The 20761-nt window shown below is 42.2% G+C and overlaps 2 protein-coding genes across 2 annotated transcripts in view; both read left to right on the top strand.

Moving 5' to 3' along the window:
- The window catches only part of aif1l (allograft inflammatory factor 1-like), a 40082-nt gene extending 37862 nt beyond the window's left edge, over positions 1-2220 (top strand). The window contains exon 6 of the mRNA XM_036967797.1: positions 162-2220. Coding sequence (XP_036823692.1) covers positions 162-249 — 88 coding nt within the window. The 3' untranslated portion in view covers positions 250-2220. The remainder of the gene's footprint in view (positions 1-161) is intronic.
- A 3818-nt stretch (positions 2221-6038) lies between these two features.
- LOC100653467 (5'-AMP-activated protein kinase catalytic subunit alpha-1) lies at positions 6039-19508 on the top strand. Its single transcript, XM_021590586.2, has 9 exons — positions 6039-6226; positions 7636-7777; positions 9812-9905; positions 10663-10807; positions 11020-11107; positions 11486-11710; positions 12017-12524; positions 16765-16891; positions 17261-19508. Exons 1-9 carry the CDS (start codon positions 6127-6129, stop codon positions 17581-17583), a joined length of 1752 nt encoding a protein of 583 aa, XP_021446261.1. The 5' UTR covers positions 6039-6126; the 3' UTR covers positions 17584-19508.
- The last annotated feature ends 1253 nt before the right edge of the window (positions 19509-20761 follow it).

Below are 20761 nucleotides of genomic sequence, written 5' to 3'. Positions count from 1 at the left end.
AAACATTTCTAAATTGTAAATTCAGGCTGTAACACTACAGTATGTGAAAAAAGTCAAGGGGTGTGAATACTTTCTGAAGGCTATGGGAGACTGCCATAGCTTTGAGTTTGTTTTGCAGTCCACCACTGACCTCTCTCTCTCTCTGTTTTTCTCCCCCCCAGGGTGATGATCTTCGAGGACAAGGCTAATGGGGCCAGCTGTAAGCCTGACGGGCCTCCACCCAAACGGGACATAGCCAGCCTGCCATAGACCCAGGACATCCAGAGCCTCTAGACTACAGAGGGGTCATAGGGACCCGACCTCGACCATTTCACCATCCTAGGCCCCTGCACTCAGCCAGGGACTTGTGTACATAGCCTTATCAACTCCCCACCTCAGGACGCAGATGCGTCCCAGAAGGGGGGGGTGGTGTGTGTATCCTCCTCTGTTCAAAACATGTGGGAAAAAATAGGGAGGAGCAATCTCTTAACTATATATATTTGCTGTGAAGACGTTAAGGCAGATTAGCTTTTTTTTATGACCAGTACATACCTGTATATATTTATATTGATTATGGCGATGAGAAATAAGTATTTTTAATTAGCGTGATCACTTGTAACCCCTGGCGATAACTGTGGAATTGAGTCGTTTTGTGAATATGAGCAAATTGTTGTTGTGTTTGCTGGGGATCAAACTAACAGAGGTGACTGTTTTGTATGTATGTGTTAATGAGAAGATTGTGTGTCAACAACTCACATGTTCTACAGCAATCTGTGTATGGATACTAGTGAATTTATCATTAGGCCTGTTTTATCATGATTTCAATGTGGCGTTTAACCATTTGACAGATGTAATGAATTCAGTGTGGTTGTAGTTAAGAGGTTTGGGGAGCTTGTTAGCTGTGACCCGTTTTAGGGAAACTAACCCAAATACTTCATCTTATTTTCCACCCCTCCCTCTCCCCTATTTCACCACCACCACCACCACAAAATGTTCTAGTTTCTCTTTCAGATATTATATTTTTAATCGTGTTAAAGTAGCATGCTGGTGATTTTAAAGCACACGTAATAATAAGAGCACAGTTATTTTTAACACCTTTACACACAGTTGTCAACATCGTCCCGCATGTTGGATTAGTGCCATGCAGACTCTGCTTGGTCATCGTCTCACTAGGTCAGGTTTGAGAGATTATGGTCCAACCCCATTCTTTCAGACTAGAGATGGGTTACTGTAGTTGGGATTAGGAAGGGGGTCGGGGGGTATTAGGTCAGAGTATGATATGACTCTAGATCCGGTGTTGTAGATCGACACTGACTTTCTCAACCTAAAGGTGCGGGGTGCGTGAGTTGATTTTAGGATTCAGGAAAGATTGGTTTTACGGTACGTGCACACACTGAAGATTCTAAGCCTGTTAGTATGAATTATGATTAAATCACATTCTTTCCAAGTGCCTAAAGTAGCATGTGGATGGAAGTCAGAGAGAAGAGTAGAGGATGGTGGAGGAGGTTTAGAGTTGGTCTTTATTCTCCCTCCTGAACCAGACAATTAAGTTGTGTTGTAGGTTATTGTAAGATGGTTTTAAAGGTGTTTATTCATGTGTATATTAGGGTAAGGCGTTTCTTGTTTGGTAGTTTACCCCTAGGTCTAGGCTATCAGATACTGCATTGATACTGGAGATCTGAATACATCTATGAAGTGATATTAGATACGCAGCTCATGCCAGTGTCCCACATTTCCCGGCCTGACTATCCTAGTCTCCATAGTGGCACCTCTTGACTTCCGAATTTCTATCTCGTCTTTGTAAAATGTGATGTACCTGTCCCATTTCAAATGGTATTATCTCCAATCCTGCTATGTTTTGCTATTATCTTGTTCTTTAAAAAATATATATTTTCATCTCGTCTTATTCTGTACTTCTTCCTCTTCTTACTTCTCAGTCATTCCCCATCTCAGGCCGGGTTCATTTGTTTGTCACGTAAATTCTCTAATCTGTGCCTCAGCGCTGCTTTTCTATCTTTCGTTTTTTTCTCGATCTCACACTTAACACGGAATATAATAGTAACCGTAGTATTTTAATTCATTAGCTTTACATTTTTTTAATGGAAGGTCAGTTATGCATTTTCATTCCCAGTGTGTTGGGTAGAGGTCTTTTTAGTGGTATTTTCATTTAACCACCCGGACAATGCACATTTTTGTTTTGCAAACACCAAAGGAATTAAAGTTATTTCTGTTACACTGGCATATTTGTTATTGAGTAGTTTGTTGTATGAGTAGTTGTTTGACAGAGTGAAGAAACTGTTCAATCAAACACTGAAACCAGCTTTCCTGTTTTTCTTCTTTTTTTTTATATACAGTTATTGCTTCATTTTAAACCATAAACTTAATTTAATCCCATTTACAGTGTACTTTATGATTTAAATTCCATGTTACAGTAATTAATGTAGAGAAATATTAGTCACAGGCACTATAATGCTGTTCCACACATGTATACATGTGTTTTCTTATGTTATGCATTGCCTCAAGGGAATGAGCTGGTGCTCCATGGTGGAAGCCCACTACCAGTGTCTGATTATGACACATACAGTAGAGGAAATATAGACGCAGATACCTCAGGCTATACAGCCTTTCAGCATGTGTAAAACACCAGGCAACAGCACTGAGCCCCTTTCACAGCTACCAGCAAAGACACATGGAAGTACAAAGGGCTATAAACCCATTTCACACACACAGCTAAACGTGTCAATAGGCCTAGTTGCTCAGCCACTTAGTCAAATGAACATGCACATTGCAAACCAATCTCTTCTCGACATGGACACTTTCCACATGTTCACAAAAGCCTGGCGACAGAGTTCTCTGACTTCACTGGTTCGTAAAACACACAAACCCCGAAGCCTTACTATATTGTGTGTCAGTGTATGTGTGTGTCATTGTGTGTATTTGTTTTTGTGGGAGTGCTAGGAAAGTAACGTCCTGCTGGGGAAGGGGAGATGGCGGGGAGGAAGATTAGAGGCGATACGGAGGGAATACACTAATGAGCACAGCACACTGAGGAGGGAATCTGACGGGACAATAAGCACAGTTAAGCACTTGTGTAATTAAAACAATCATCAGTGCTCTATGTGAAGACCTGTCACTAATGCCAGAGGCCTGTGCAACGACAGCGGACAAAGTCCTACTGAGTTACAAGTTAGGACTGGCATCTGGCATTCACTCAAAACAAAATGCCCTACTACTCGACAGGCTGACTCTAGCCCTGGTGCTCTTGTTAAGTGCTTCACTTTGTCCATGTTTCCTGACCGCTATCCAACGGGAAAAGTTGATAAGCTAGTATCCGTATCTATCCTCCAAAAGGTGCGTCTCCAACAGCTACATCTTATAGCTGCATTATATAGGCCTGTGTGAGAGTAGTAGCCTGATTGATCATATAGGTAACTGTCTATTGCGACTACTGCAATTTTTTTCCAGCAGCGTTTCGCCACAGGTCTTCACTGATTGACCCAGTCTAGACAGACCAAACCATTTAAAACATAAATGTTGTAGCCTGATCTGATTCCCTGTGGCAGGTACCCTGCTGTTAGGTGATCATGTAACACCCGGCGCTCCCAACAACCCCCCCCCCCCCCCCCCCCCTCGTTATATTTGATCTTTCTCTTGGTTCATTCTATCCATCCAGGCTTTCAACAGCACCGCTCCCTCTTCAACCCCTCTCTCTCTCTCTTTCTACTCTTTCTTTTTTTCTCTCTCTGAGGTCTCTAATCCTGGGTCGGTCCTAATGAGCTTCAAAGCACAACATCTATTCGGCATGATAGAGAGAGCATTGAGATTAAAGAGCCTCCTCTCCTCTTCCGAACAGTGAAAAGACTGCCTCACATGTACACTGAGTGTGGAAAACATTAAGGACACCTGCTCTTTCCATGACATAGACTGACCAGGTGAATCCAGGTGAAAGTTGTGATCTCTTATTTATGTCACTTGTTAAATCCACTTCAAGAAATGTAGATGAAAAAGGGGAGACAGGTTAGATACTTATTTTTGAGCCTTGAGACAATTGAGACATGGATTGTGAATGTGTGCCATTCAGAGGGGGAATTGGCAAGACAAAATATTTAAGCGCCTTTGAACGGGTTATGGTAGTAGGCGCCTGGCGCACCGGTTTGTGGCGCTGCTGACATTTTTCACACTCAACATTGTCCCGTGTGTATCAAGAATGGTCCACCAGCCAACTTAACACAACTGTGGGAAGCATTGGAGTCAACATGGCCCAGCATCACTGTGGAACACTTTTGAAACATTGTGGAGTCCCTGCCCTGACTAAATGTTTTGTACACTCAGTGTACATTCTCTGCCTTTTATTTCTCCCTGGGTTCACACTCCTCTGCTTTCTTTTCAACTTCGTCCATCATTCATCCCTTTAAATTGTGACACCAATGGGATGATTCAGATATCATGTTACAGTAATCGCAGAAATCACAGACTCTGATGAGCCAGGATTGGGATTTATTTCCAGGATTTCTATCGGTCTGCTGCTGATTTCCATGAAATTCCATTCCCTAGTACTGACTAGGTGAATAGCTGTACAAGCAATTGTGCTTCATTCTCTCGTGTAGGCTAGATGTTCTAAATGTCACCCTATTCCCATAGGGCTCTGGTCAAAAGTAGTGCACTATGTAGGGAATAGGTTGCAATTTGAGACGTATCCCCTGTTTGGAAAGGAAATTATGCATGAAACGTTCACTGTTAGTCCAGCCTGGGGCTTTTGTGTGTGGCGTGGCTGTGACCTTTATTCTGTGCTAAATACTCCCCCTTCCAGGGCTCCCTCTCCTCCCTGGAAATATGCTGACATCTACTGGGGACACACAACAATGGTTGAACTGGTACTATTTCACATTTTTATTCAACTCAGACAGTAAGTTTGACTGTCATCTGGTGGCTGAAAAGTATTATGCACATGAGTCAGACTGATTATTGGCCAGTGATCGTCACACAAATGATGAGGGAGAATATGTTTTACGATTTTAAACAACCTTTTTACAATCGGCTACATTGCAGGGGCCAGGAGTCACGATCGTGGACTAATGCCGCGGGGAGAAAGACAGACAGGGTGGGGCGTTTTGAGATGGAATTACGCCGGGATGCCACCGGTGGGCAGCAAGCAAAGTTGGGAGAAGATGAATATTGGGACAGGGACGCAGAAAGGAGGATTTCTGAGGAAAGGAGTGGAAAAAAATATGATGAAGAGGTTGAAGAGAATGAGGAAAGCAGATTTTTTATTTCAATTTGAGGAAGATGCCGATAAAAGTGGAGATGGGTTGAGTTCTGGAGGTGAAGTGGATAAGGGCGAGTTAAATGAGGTGAAAGGTGGGGTGTGAAGAGCTCGGAGCCCAAGCATGGCATCGATGGACGTGATACAGAATAATCTGGTCCAGTAGGAGTGACATTTTTGGAGAAAGTGGATCCTTGCCTTTTACCGGATCCATGTGTGGTTTCAGGGTGGTTGGGAAAGGAGTTGAATCAGTGAAGGTAACCTGTAGTGGACTTGTGGCTAGAGTCAGAGTAGTGCAGAAGTTGTCGTATGCCAAGGCAGTGAAGAAAGTAGCGGGTGGATCAAGGATGAGGGATTTTGAGAGGATCCCTGTGAATAGCAGATATGTGCCAGCACAGAGGGATAGGCCAATGAGTGATTAATGCTTCAGTACGTTTGGCTTCTTAGTGTTCATAGCAATCACAGAAAATAGATGTTGTGGAGGCAGCTGCAGAGAAGTCCTTGGGGGTAGGAGATTTGAGAAGAGTTACAGCCTGTGTTGAGCGGTAGTGTCCAGTTAGCCTGAGGTCGGATCAGATAGGGTTAAAGTAGTGGAATAAGATGATGGGTTTTAATGAGTATAGGGTAATACAAATATATCTATATTTTATTTTCTATATTTTGTTATGTTTTCCTGTTACCCTTTCCCATTTTGTATCACACGGTGTAATTGATCTATACTATAGTTCAGTTGGGGGCGGTAATGTAACATATCAAACCTTACCGAAGAAGAAGAAGAAGACCGGAAGAGTATTTTTTCACGCTGTTTCGCATTTTCTTGCTCGCTCCAGCTAGTCTGCTCCGCCTGCCCGCAGCAGCAGATAGGCTAGGCCACTGCGGGAAAGATGGCGACGACGGATAAACAGAAACATGAAGGAAGAGTGAAAATCGGACATTATATTCTTGGAGACACACTTGGAGTGGGGACGTTCGGGAAAGTTAAAGGTAACCGTTATGGCCTTTCTTAGCGAGTTGCCACCGGCAGTTACCCGCGAGAGAGGATGGGGACGTTTCCCTGTTAGCTAGCCAGCCGTGTGCTAACACTTATTGGCCTCTAACGTCTTTTAGCTAGCTTGCTTTGCTAGGTTCGTCAACGTCGTTAGCTCAGCCAGGCTCTAGAATCAAACAGCTAAGTTAGCGTACTAGGCGGTCTACCTTTGATCGATCAACCGATAGTGCTGTCATGTGTTCAATCTAGTTAGCTTGCTAGCCAGCTAACGTTAGTTATGTGGTCGAGTTACCCAGAGCTTTAGGTAACCAAGTTTACTCGCTTGCTGGCTAACCGCAGTTGGCAAACTAGTATAATCTTAGCTCAAATTGCTAGCCAAGGCAATACAACATTAATGGTTTCTCAACCAGGAAACCTGTTTATTCAGTTAACTAACGTGAGCTGCCCAGTTACACACTGACCATCTAGCCGTGCTCGCCCCATGCCATACATGCATTTATGCAAACTATCTTGGGCCTGGCTGAATTATTGAGGACAGACGCATATCTCCAACACTTTCCATTTGTGTTGACACATTAGCCATTGTCCCTAGGTTGCTTTCAGTCGACACGGTCAAAATACCATCTTTTCTAATGGCATATCACCTAAAATTATGATAGTCAAGAGGACCAAACTGACTTGTATATCCCAGTTAGGCCCTAATATTAAGTCTATTTCAAACTAGAAAATGTACATTTCCCTTTTGTCTTCCTTGGCTTGGGATTTGAGAACAAAACTCCATATCAAGCCACCAACTAGACTATATAGCTGTTAATTCCTATTTCCTCCCAGTTTAGAACATGCTGGACATTGGACCATTTATTCCATGATCTATTATGTTCTAAATGACTGGCTGCTGGGTTAATGCTTTACCAACATAACAGTTAAATCAATAGAAGTAATTTGTACAACCCCTTCTACAGTCCTCCCTCTCTGTATAGTTCAGTACATTTTTCACCTGTTCTTCTTCTGACCAATTTTTAGTTAGGCCTATATTTGCTTGCGTTTTGCAATGAGCCGTGTGTGGATGTAGGCCTATAAGCCGTGTAGAAGGAAATGTTAACCCCAATTTAGTTTGTGTACTGCTCACAGGCGACTCGGTGGTGGTGTAATTTGTATCACCTTTGGTTCTAAACAGCACATTGCAGATGTAGGCCTGTCAGTCATGATGGATAATGAATTGATTTGATTCAATGGTAAAATGCCATGCTAGTGTTCTTTCACTGCAAGTAAGTCAGTCATCAATGCTGATTTGCTTGTCTTTGTGTTAGCTGGGATCTGCTAAGCTCGTTATGACTGGATTCTTGTTACAATATTTCCTAACCTCTCCTCCCTCCTGCCCTCTCTTGCTCTCTCTCTCCTGTAGTGGGTCAGCATGAGCTGACCAAACACCAGGTGGCTGTGAAGATCCTGAACAGACAGAAGATCCGCAGTCTGGATGTGGTGGGGAAGATACGTAGAGAGATCCAAAACCTCAAGCTCTTCAGGCATCCTCACATAATTAAGCTGTAAGTCTATAACCTCAGCTGCTTCAGGCATCCCTGCACCATTAAGCTGTAAGTCTATAACCTCAGCTGCTTCAGGCATCCCTGCACCATTAAGCTGTAAGTCTATAACCTCAGCTGCTTCAGGCATCCCTGCATCATTAAGCTGTAAGTCTATAACCTCAGCTGCTTCAGGCATCCCTGCATCATTAAGCTGTAAGTCTACAACCTCAGCTGCTTCAGGCATCCCTGCATCATTAAGCTCTAAGGCTGTGTACACACAGGCAGATCAATTCAGATATTTTTTCACAAATTGGTCTTTTGACCAAAAACATCAGCTCTGAAAAAGATCCGATTTGAAAAGATCTGATGTGATTGGTCAAAAGACCAACTAGTGAAAACAAAGATCAGAGTTGTGCTGCCTGTGTAAACGCAGCCTACATTAAGCTGAGAAGCACTCCTCGGGTGCTTCGGGCATCCCCACATCATTAAGCTGTAAGAACCCCCAGCTTTTTAGGCATCCCCACAAGCTGTAAGTCTAGAACCTCAGGTGCTTGACACGTTCACACATCTTTGGAGGGGCGGCAGGTGGCCTAGTGGTTAGAGCGTTGGGCCAGTAACCGAAAGGTTGCTAGATCGACTCCCCGAGCTGACAAGTCGTTCTGCGCCTGAACAAGGCAGTTATCCCACTGTTCTCAGGCTGTCATTGTAAATAAGAATTTGTTCTTAGCTGACTTGCCTAGTTAATGTTTTTTATTTTATTTTAAACCTTTAAGTCCAGAACCTCCAGCTTTTCAGGCATCATTAAACTGTAAATCCTAGATTATACAGCTCGCTCCATCATTTGGACCCCTACGTAATCCCACCACTGCCACATTAATGCCACCCAGAGGGCTATTTTAGGGCTTCTAATGGTGGGTTTTATAGTGTGCATCATTCTTTCCCTTTTGTTTCTGCTTCACTGATGCGCACTTTTTTTCTCCTCAATCTCTCTCCCACCCACTTCCGTGTTCTCGCTCTCTCAACCTGTCCATCCCCTGACCTCTCAATTTTTTTCCCCGCTTGACCTCTGTCAGAGTAAGGGCAGCATAAATCCAGTGTTTTCATGATTTAGCTCATTGATAAGGAAGGGTCAGGTCTCTCCTTTGTTTCTGGATTCTTCTCTTATTTTTTTAAACTAGGCCTACATCTATTGACTGAATGAAAAATCCCCGTACAATAGTCTTCTTGACCTGTGAGCGCCACCGAGTATCATTGCGTAGGCTTAGTTGGGGCATTTCCGGGCACCTGATCCCTTGTGACTAGACCTGTATTTACCCACTTAGCAAACTTTCTTTTTACACTCACCCCCTGGAGTCCGATTTGAAAATGACACGAGGCTACAGAAGAATGAGTGAAGTTGCAATTTGCCCTTTATTTACTGATGTCTTGTTTGTAGAGGCCAGTAGAATGTGAGTTTTCTGAAGCTGCGGTGGGACTGGTTTAACGTTGCACTTCACATGCTTGCTTCCTTTCCTTGGCTGCTGTGCTGCGGTTTGAGACGGAGCTCAGGCAACGAGCTTGTACGACACTTGTGTTGATAACCTTGTGGCACAGGAATGAAGAATAGTTGCGTTTTGCACATGGATGTTTGCTCTAGGGAAGTAGGCCTATGTTTAGCCAGTTGAAGGGTTCCATGGCCAGTCTCCCTTACACCGACCAGCTATTGAATGGCCCACTAAGGAGTCTTCCTGCAAAATGTCTGCCTCTATGCTTAGGATCAATAAATGCCTCAGAAGTTGAATCTGTCCTGAAAGTGCTACCTCTCAATCTTAGACTTTATATAGCAAGTTGCCTGCTTTTTATTGCTGTGGTTAAGCTTATATATAATTCTGTGGGTTTGTCATCCCTCTGAGAAGTTTGGTGATCCTTGACCATTTTCTCTAGTGTTAAACAGTAGTGCCCAGAGTTTTCTCTTGGTCAGGTGGGTGGCATAGTTATGGAAATCTCTTGGTCCAATCATGGCTATCCTATTTATTTATTTTTTTGAACTTTTGTGATTTTCCTATGGGACTGTAGGTACCAGGTGATCAGCACCCCAACAGACATCTTCATGGTGATGGAGTACGTGTCCGGAGGAGAGCTCTTTGACTACATCTGCAAAAACGGAAAGGTAAGGGGAAGAGAAACGTTATTTCCTCTAGCGTATGCAGGTTTTGGGAAAATTATAGACCTGTTTTTTTTGTTCAACCCCCCCCCCCCCCCCCCCCCCCCCAAAAACAGTGGTATTCTACATTAGTACGCCTGTTTGTTGAAATACACAGTGGTTTGGGATTGTGAGTAGTCTTGTGCTCACCTGAATCGTATTAACTTAGCTCAGGGGTTTTCAACCTTTCCTTGCCCAGGGACCCCCTCTCAGGCAAACCGTTGACCCAGGGACCCCAATCATATGTTAGCAAAAAAAATGTATCCATTTTAAACAGAATGATTAGATTTCTACTGCTAATGTTTGTCTATTGAGATTGCATTGCTGTGTACTCAATTTTATACACCTGTCAGCAACGGATGTGTTTGAAATATACCCGAATCCACTAATTTGAAGGTTTGTCCACACACTTTTGGTCATGTAGTGTATCTGTGGTTAGGAGAGTTGGGAAGTGTAATGGTTATGTCAATAATAGTTATGTTAGCACCTGCCTCATGTATGGACCACCCCTCTATACACAACAGAAATCACAAAGCTCTATCGCTGCACTGCATTCTTTCCAATGGGTTTTTAAGGCCACTAAAACATTCAAGCAAAGACATTGACCAAATATCCAGAGTGGTTACAATACTGAAATGGACTGACTGGACAGCTTAAAAGGACATTTCTCACCTCGCGTGTGTTGCTGTGTCTACGTTTCGTGCGTTTGCCACTGTGACTCCAGCTGGAGGAGAAGGAGAGCCGTCGTCTGTTCCAGCAGATCATCTCAGCAGTAGACTACTGCCACAGACACATGGTGGTGCACAGGGACCTGAAACCTGAGAACGTCCTGCTGGACGCACAGATGAACGCCAAGATCGCCGACTTTGGTAAGTCTGTCAACCTCACACGACCAGCACCTTTCTACACCTGTACCTGATTTACACCTCCAGATCGAGCCACACCTATCTGTACTAGGCTGGTGTGGTTATGCATCCACTGTAGTTACTGGAACCCTGATGGAAAGGGTATTGTCTGAAATGAAACCCTATCATTATATTGGACAAAACACTTATGTGATATTGTCTGGTCTTTTCTGAAGGTTTGTCAAACATGATGTCGGACGGAGAGTTTCTGAGGACAAGCTGTGGTTCTCCGAACTATGCTGCCCCTGAAGTCATCTCTGGAAGGTACACTTGTCCTCTCTTTTCTCACCGAAACTGGCAGATGTGATGGGGAATATGCTAATGTATACAAAAACTGCTCTTAGATTTCAATAAAGAGGATTGTTCAATTTCACGGTTTTGCTTTGTTGGCAGACCCTACTGTTCTTAGGTGTCACTAAATATTCACCATGTTAAGACTCCCTTGGTTCATGTCATTGAGCAGCTCTGTCCTCTCCCCTCCCTTAGATGTGTCCTTCCTAGTTTATGTGCAGGTAGTATTGTCCTCTGCTTCTGCCTGCTCTTTGGAGTCTAGACTTGGTTATGCTAAACTACGTTTCAGCAACTGTTTTAAAGGAATTCCTAAATAAATGTTTGCTTGATTTGACCCTTGTGTCTTCCCAGGTTATATGCAGGTCCTGAGGTGGACATCTGGAGCAGCGGGGTGATCCTATATGCCCTGCTGTGTGGGACACTGCCCTTCGACGACGACCACGTGCCAACACTCTTCAAGAAAATCTGTGACGGGATCTTCTTCACGCCCCAGTACCTGAACCCCTCTGTCGCCGCCCTGCTCAAACACATGCTGCAGGTGGATCCCATGAAGAGGGCCACCATCAAAGAGATCCGGTAAGGAGTGGCAAGAGATCAACTTTGTCTACAAAGTGCATTTAAACACCTCTATATGCTTTGCAGTAAAATAATAGAAAGAAAAAAATATTTTTTTAATTGACTTTTCTCCACATGCATCATTAAACTCTGATCACAGGGATGGCAAACTCCTGTCCTCTGTGCAGGCTTTTGATCCAGCCCAGCGTTAACAAAGTGAACCCACCCCTCCTGGTCTATATATTTTCTAGCTGCCCTGTTAAGAGAACAAATGTCCCTATGAAATAATAGACTGCCTTGAACATGCTCTGTCTTCCCTCCCCACAGAGAGGATGAATGGTTCAAAGATGAGCTCCCCAAGTACCTGTTTCCAGAAGACCCATGCTACAGCAACAACATGATCGATGACGAGGCCCTGAAGGAGGTGTGTGAGAAGTTTGAGTGCACTGAGGAGGAGATCCTGACTTGCCTGTACAGCCGCAACCACCACGACCCCCTGGCTGTGGCCTACCATCTCATCATCGACAACCGACGCATTATGTCCGAGGCCAAGGACTTCTACCTGGCCTCCAGTCCCCCAGACTCATTTCTGGACGACCAGCATCTGACCGCCGCGGCCGGCCTTAAGCCCCACCCGGAGCGTATGCAGCCCTTCCTGGCGGGGGAGACCTCTCCCCGGCCGAGACACACGCTGGACGAGCTGAACCCCCTGAAGTCGAAGCACCAGGGGGTGAGGCGGGCCAAGTGGCACCTGGGGATCAGGAGCCAGAGCAGGCCAAATGATATTATGTCTGAGGTGTGCCGTGCCATGAAGCAGCTCGACTACGAGTGGAAGGTGAGGGAGGGGATAGAGAGATTGAACAACGGAGGGAGAATTGTAGAGAGTGGGGATGAGGTTGGTGGGTGGTGGGAGGGAAAGGAGTGGGTAAAGAGGTCCGGTAGAAATAGAAAGAACTGTCAAGTGGCCCCTCCTATTTAAGTGGATCAGAGGTTTATTGGGATTTGCCTAGATAGTGATTCCACACCAAACTCAGACAAAAAGACAGTGATTAGTTTTGTTTTTCACAATTGTATCCATATAATAGTCCTTTGGAGGAAGGATTGTTGACATGTATATGACATTTGTATCTAAAAGCATAATTGAGAAATAATCAGTTGGCATATTTATTTTTGGCTTACCCCAGGCTTCCTTTAAGACGCTATAGTGCTTAATCTCTAAATGCAAAAATGTTCTCAAATGACGCTTTACCGCTTTCTCTATACGAGTATACATTTTATGAATATTGAAAAACATGAATATTTGACATATTTCAATATTTTGATGAAAATATACTCCAAGGGCATATCAAAGTTCCAGAGTGGGATCCCTGCTAGTTTTAAAGTTCTGGCACATTTTATTCTGAGAAATTGGCTTAGTAGGCAATGCAACTAGTCACAGCCCTCATTTTACTTGTATCGTTGCAAATCACCAGCAGAGGCTACCTATATTGAATCCACTTTTCTTTTCCCTCTGTTGGTAATGCTTACATTTTTTTAATCATAACTCTAAAAGTAGCAGAGATCCCACTCTGGAACTTCTTAAATATATATTTTTAAATTAAATATTTAAACATACAATATACTTGCAGTGAAGCCGCTCAACGGCTACATCACATTAGTCATCTAACAGACTCGCAACCAGGGTCAACGCCCTGCTCAAGGGCACGTCGGCAGATCGCCCACAAGGTCAAAAACAGGGACCCAATCCAACCACTAGCCCTCCAAGACCCCCCCCCCCCCCCCACACACACACACACAGAATGTTTTTAAATACAACCAAGAAAAGAGAGAAAGGAAAACGCAAGGCCAACTGAATGGTTGAGTGCATGTATGGCACTATTTATGAGTGTGTGTATATGCACGGCATCAGCCTCAGGCAAACCGGCATTAGCTGTAATAACATTGCCCCTCAGTGTTGTTCAAACTTGATTTTTGTTCAGTTTTATCTTTGACTGTCATTCTATCCCCCGCCCAGCCGCGTCACTCTCACTTGTCTCCAATTCCACATCCCAAATCTCAGCTTCCCTCGCACCTATCTCTGCTGGCCACCCTCTTCCGATTTCTACGCAACATATATCTTTCAACTATGCTGTGATGTTTAATGTACAATTTCAATCTATCTAATCAAATAGAATCCACAGATTGCGAGTTGAAGATAAATACTTTTACCAGCAGTATTAGTAATTGATGGACCCGGTCTCTCCAGATCTCCCAACAGTGCTATTTCTTTAGATCAATGTTATGCATTTTCAGCCATTACTAAACCTAAGACCAGAAAGCGGCTACTTGAGGGCAATGGCAAAATCAATGGTCTATTGATTCTATCCTCACTACAAAATCTGCAGCACTTCGATGATTGTATGCCTAAAATATATATTTTTTTAAATTGGTGGCAAGAGTTCTATGTAATTTTAGCTGAAAAGCACGAAGTCTTGACTCTTGCGTCGTTTTATATCAACTCATACACACTATACTGTGGAATCGGTACATAAAATCTCTTCCCAGCTATTTTGCAATCTGTATGGCACAGTTGTCAACATCCTGTTCCTCAAATGAAACTGGTATACATTCCTATTTATGCTTGATTGATGTAATCAATTGATTATAATCTTGGATTGAGCAGACCTTCCTGTACAATTCTGTTAACTCCATGAAAGACAATTTACCCGTTTCAAACACTTGCCATAAATACAGCTATTCTATTAACCAACACATTTGAGTTAAGCCATATTTTTGTCTATATTTTCAGGGGGATGAAATTGTAGCAAGTTTTGCAATACTTGTTAAAATAGATACTTTTGAAGGATTTTCAATTAATCGAAAATGAGACATGACAATCTGCAAAAAGGCCATTTTTTTTAAAACAATGAATGAGCTTTTTCTAGTATTCTACTTGAGAACCATTTCAGGGTTCAATTAAAACTTTTGAATAAGTGACGCTTTTAGAGCCATTTAGTGCTTTTATATTTCATCTCAACCCACCCTATTCATTATATAGATGGGCATGCTTTACCTTTTCTAGTTTAGTGGGGGCTCATATGATTTGAAAAATGAATCCTCAGGAGTAGGCAATGCCATAAGTGAGTAAACTATGATATGACTAAGGAGTTAATCAGGGCAATTTTTCCATAAATAGACAGGTATTTACCTCTCCATGGTTGCAGGATCGTATCTATTTTTACAAGTTTTCTAATGATATTAATTTATATCTTGTGATATGAATACCAACAATGTCTACTTCAGTCAGCCCATTTTATAGGTAATGTGATTTTTTAAATTTTTTTATTAGAGCCAATTTATAATATTGTGCACGTATCATAATTGTTTTACTCCAGAAAAGTCATCTAGATCTTCAATAAGACATTGCAGGGATCTAGCTTGCGGACTTAATATAAAACTTGAGTCATCGGCATACATGGACACCATTTTGTTTTTAAGCCTTGGATTTCTGATCCTGTTATTTGATCAGATTTGTTTTAATAGCATTTTGATGGCCATAACGATGACAGCGGACAGCCTTTAACTCCTCTAGACAATTCTAAACTCTGAGAAGTAACCGCTATTTACTGTTTTACAACTGGGGTTGCTATACATTACTTTCAAAGGCCTTTTCAAAATCTGATATAAATACCAGGCCTGGCTTCTAATATCTTTCATGATCTATTAGTTGTCGTATATTATCTCCAATGTATCGTCCATGTAGAAAAATAAATAAATAATAAACATTTTAAAAACCTGTCTGATCAGGATGAACAATACTTGGTTAAAAAAAAATAATAATAATAATTTTGAGTGCTATGCGTTTCGCTAGTGTTTTTGCATCACAACATTGAAGTGTAAGGGGCCTCAGTTTCTGAATCTTTAAATTTGCCATTTGGGTCTTGTTTTAATAATAGTTAAATCAGACCTTTCTGCTGAGTACCTGGCAGACCACCATTTCTATAAGCGTAGTTAAAACAAGCTAACAATGGCGCTCTGTGACTGATATACCCTTAGAGTACATTATGGTCAATATATTGATCAAAAATGATATTTTCAAATCATAAATGTAATGTAAAAAAAAAAGGTTATTGAAATAAAATTACTACTCGTATGGAGCAAGCGGTAACTTCACGAGCCCAATTTTAGCTTCACGAGCCCAATTGTAGCACCTAGACTGTCTTAAAGGAGACCTGGGTAAAAGCAACATGTCATAAATATGCTGACTTTGATTATTTCTCAATTATCCTTAAAGATCCAAATGTGTCAACAATCCTTCCTCCAAAGTACTATTCTATGGATTACGTTTCATTAAAACATGTTTTTTTTGTTTTTTTTCCCCATGAGGATTCACTGTAGCCCAATCCCAAATAAACCTTGAAAAATCTATGGTCTTAATCTTAGAGTAGTTGTAATGGTGGAAGATCAAAAAAGGGGTAAAAACCTGGTTCTTTAAACATTAAGATGCTGTATATATATTGTTTTTTCTGTGTGGTGTAAACTACTGGCTCAGTCTGAGTTCTACTATCACCTAGAATGGAATGCTGCGGTTTCTTCTCTTGGGTTCTATTTCTGGTATGGCATGACCTTTAGACCTGAAGAATAGATCAGCTGACTGACTCTCATTTTGTATTCATCTTGGAGAAATGAGAGCAATTTCTGAAGGAAATGTTCAGTTTCCTGTTTATCCTTCTCTTGCCCTGATGGATAGAAAGCAGCTATTGATGGTTTAATGTGTTTGGGTACACAGTAGTGGGCGAGGCATTTCCGATACTCTCCCATAACATAAAGCACTGTTCGGCCTAGACTTTAGAACTGCTGAAATGGTGAAAGAGCTCTCGGTAATATTCTTTAGCAAAGTATACAAATTATACACAACAATTTTGATGACTAAACAAAAGTTAGTTGCAAATCTCTGAAATACAGACCACTGAAGCAGCTACAGAAGCCATGTTGAAAAATGTAATTTTACGCTGTGTATTCCATCTATTGTGTATCTTACCCAGCTTGTGTGATTTTAAAGTATGTGTAACTAATCTCCATATCCTCCTCCCCAGGTGGTGAACCCGTACTACCTGCGTGTGAAGAGGAAGAACCCAGTTACGGGCATGCAGACCAAGATGAGCCTTCAGCTCTACCAGGTGGACGGCAGGACCTACCTCTTGGACTTCCGTAGCATAGACAGTACGTCAACCTGGACGTAACCCTTTACTCTAACAACCCGTATGCGGTTTGAAAACGGACGATTTGGTCATTGATGAGCGCCTAAATTGAAAAGCGGTGGCTGTACAGTAACATGCTATACATGACGTCTGAGCTCAAGGTCTCCGCTTTACAGCGCTGTATGGGGTTCAACTGACATTTCTGAGTGGTTGTCTTTACTGCCAACTTTGCCATTAATGGAAAATGCCTAAAGAAGTTGCTTTTCCCTGCTGTGCAATGTAAAGTGACTAGACATGGCACAGGTCTGTGTTCAGGGCCTTTGTGTGTTTGGCTGTAACCACAGAAGTATGTTTAACATTCTCTTTCTCTTCTGTCTTTCTCTGTCTGAAGATGACATGTTGGAGGCTAAATCTGGGACTGCCACTCCTCACCAGTCTGGTTCAGTGGGGAACTACCGCACGGCCCTTAAGAATGAAGCTGCAGCTGCTGCAGAGGGGGGGTCCCAAACTGAGGGGGCTAAGGAGAACGCTACCCCTGCCACATCTCTCCCTCCCACTAAGGCCTCAGAGAGCTCCCTGGCCTCCTCGCTCACCTCCTCCGTTGACTCAACAGGAGGCGACCTCGCACCCATGACTGCGGTTCCGCGGCCCGGCAGCCACACCATAGAGTTCTTTGAGATGTGCGCCAATCTCATCAAACTACTTGCACGATAGCTTGCAATCAAATAAAACAACGTTAGCCTTTTTTCCTCTGAGTGTCTTTATAAGCAATAAGCATGCAACCGATTTCATGGCTCGATTCATCCCTACCGCAGGCGGGTGAGACTGCTAGGGTTGTTCCAAGGCACTGATGATGCAGGTTCAGTTCGCAACCCTCCTGACTGACTTGGGAGTTGTCAGAGCACGGGTGGGCTTTAGGAAAAGGTGAACGACAATGACCAAGCAACTTCATTATAATCATGACAGAATACTATTTTAGAGGTGGTTTTACATTTTCATGATCATTATTATTGGCCTACGACTATTTCCCCCCCTATTTGATCACGTTCCAAACAGCGTATATGTGTGTGTGCTAAGTCTGAGTGATGCACAGAATTTGCTGTACTGTGCTCAGTGGGCGTTGCTGTGCTTTTTTTCTATAGAGAAAACAAACGCACGTTTCTGCGTGCGGAAAGGAGAGCTGTAAGGTTTTGGGGGGTGCACTTAGGGTGGCTGAGGGGAACGAGGCACTTTTGCACAGTTCCGTCTTTCTCTATAGTAGATGTCTGAGATGCTTGTGCAAATTCGGGACACTGCACTACAGGCCTTTCAGGGGTAGCTGCACTGACCATAACATGGGTTGTCATGCCAACAATGTCCGTTTGACTCACTGAGGAAGTGCAATTACCCTCTCGATCGCGTCAGGCGAAAAAGGGAGTTACTACTTCATCAGAATTATTTTTTTTTTTGTGAAATTGAATTAAGACTAGATTTCAATGTTTGTCTGTTTGGATTGGTCTGTCCCCTACATAATATAAAGAATTTAAAAATATATGCATTTTGATTTCAGTGCTTTAAATGGGAATTGTAGATTTATATTGAGAAATTATTACTGACTGAAAGGTTCGTTTTTTTTTTTTTTTTTTTTCGTTACGATGCCATTTTATTCCTTTACAGCTTTTTAAAATTATCAATTTTATTTTTTAATCATTTCTATGCACATGATTGTTTACCCTCACACTCTCAAAATGAGACCCACTGTCCTATAATGAATTCAAAAGTTGATTTTGTTAGATTTGTAAAATTATCTTGAGGTTATGGGCTACATGTGTTCATAAATCTGAATGCATGTTGACTGAGTGATGTGCATTTTAGCAGGATTGAACTAATTTTGTACACATGTCCATTGAAAGATCGGGGGCATTTGTAAGTGGTGATTTGCAGCAAGTACATGCAGTGCACGGACAATGTGTATTGATAAAGGAAACAAATCAATATTTTTTTCTGGTTTCAAAATTCTATTTCACTTTTCTTGGCCCACATCCCCCACAAGAAGCTACATTTGAATTTAAGTTTACGTATTTTCCCAAACCTTAAATTTGTCATGTGCATCTGGGGAGTTTTTTTTTTTCTGTCATTCTGTTAGCTGCCTTATCAATACTGTTGATCAGTTGTATATCAGTGAGTATAAAAGAGACATCTACTTCTATCCTCTATTGCGTGGGGCTGGTTTTGGTCTGAAGAAATCTTGCATATGGATTATGTGACTGCAAGGTCTCCTTTTTAGACCAAATGCTCATTGAAATATTTATAGGACTACAAACAAACTCTTTAGTTTTCAAGGATGCGTAAGTTCTGATTCCAAGTAGTGCATAAGGTGAATTGTGGGGTTGTTTTGAAAAAGTGTGTGAGGCCATGATCGGCTTATGTGAGTTGCACATTGGGTGAGTAGTTTTTCTCCTTTTAAGTGGGAGTGTTAATTTCTGACTATTTGCAGGATCAATATCAATCATTGTATCTGTCTTCACTGCTTTAAACCTTGTTTTATTTGTTGTGTAAAGGGACCCTACTACTAGAATGACCAATGTAAATGTCAAATGGACAGTGTTTAAATCATTTGTATAAATAACTGCCTAATAAAACAGATCAATTGCACAAGTTTTCATGCATTACTTTGTTTCTGTTGGAGGCATTGGAAAATGTCTAACTTTTGTATTTTTTTTTAATCAATACTATGATGCATGGCTGCAAAAGTCAAATATTAGAAAGCTCTTAAATTTAAAGAGTTGATCAAAATACCTTTATCATTTGTAAAACTGATGTACAGTCAATTTGGAATGTGTTCATAACCCTTGACCTTTTCCACATTTTGTTACGTTACAGCCGTATTCTAAAATGGATTAAAAAAATAAAGTGATCTGCACACAATGCCCCATAATGACAAAGCGAAAAAATAGGTTTTTAGAAATGTTTACAAATGTGTTAAAAATATAAAACAAATCTTCTGTACATGTCTATTTAGACCCTTTTTATATGTCTATGTATATAGGGCAGTAGCCTCTAGGGTGCAGGGTTGAGTAAGCGGGTGGTAGCCGACTATTGACGGCTATTTAACAGTCTGATGGCCTTGAGATAGAAGCTGTTTTTCAGTCTCTCGGTCCCAGGTTTAATGCACCTGTACTGACCTTGCCTTGTGAATGATAGCGGGGTGAACAGGCAGTGGTGGTTGTCTTTGATCTTTTTGGCCTTCCCGTGACATTGGGTGCTGTGGGTGTCCTGGAGGGCAGGCAATGTGCCACCGTTGGAACAGGCAGTTAACCCACTGTTCCTAGGCCGTCATTGAAAATAAGAATTTGTTCTTAACTGACAAAAAAATATATAAAAAAATATGAGACTTGAAATTGAGCTCAAATGCATCCTGTTTCCATCGATCATCCCTGAGATGTTTCTACAACTTGATTGGAGTCCACCTGTGGTAGACTCAATTGATTGGACATGATTTGGAAAGGCACACACCTGTCTACGTAAGGTCCCACAGTTGACAGTGCATGTCAGAGCAAAAACCAAGCCATGACGTCAAAGGAATTGTTCTTAGAGCTCTGAGACAGGATCGCTTCGAGCCACAGATCTGAGGAACGATACCAAAACATTTCTGCAGCATTGAAGGTGCCCAAGAACACAATAGCCTCCATTATTCTTAAATGGAAGAAGTTTAGAACCACCAAGACTCTTCCTAGAGCTGGCTGCCCCGGCTATACGCAATCGGGGGAGAAGGGCCTTGGTCAGTTGATCAAGAACCCAATGGTCACTCTGACAGAGCTCTAGCCTTTCTCTGTGGAGATGGGAGAACCTTCCAGAAGGACATCAATCTCTGAAGCACTCCACCAATCAGGCCTTTATGGTAAAGTGGCCA

This window comes from Oncorhynchus mykiss, chromosome Y (genome assembly GCF_013265735.2).
Source record: "Oncorhynchus mykiss isolate Arlee chromosome Y, USDA_OmykA_1.1, whole genome shotgun sequence".
Lineage (NCBI taxonomy): Eukaryota > Metazoa > Chordata > Actinopteri > Salmoniformes > Salmonidae > Oncorhynchus > Oncorhynchus mykiss.
This window is presented reverse-complemented; position numbering and strand designations above follow the sequence as displayed.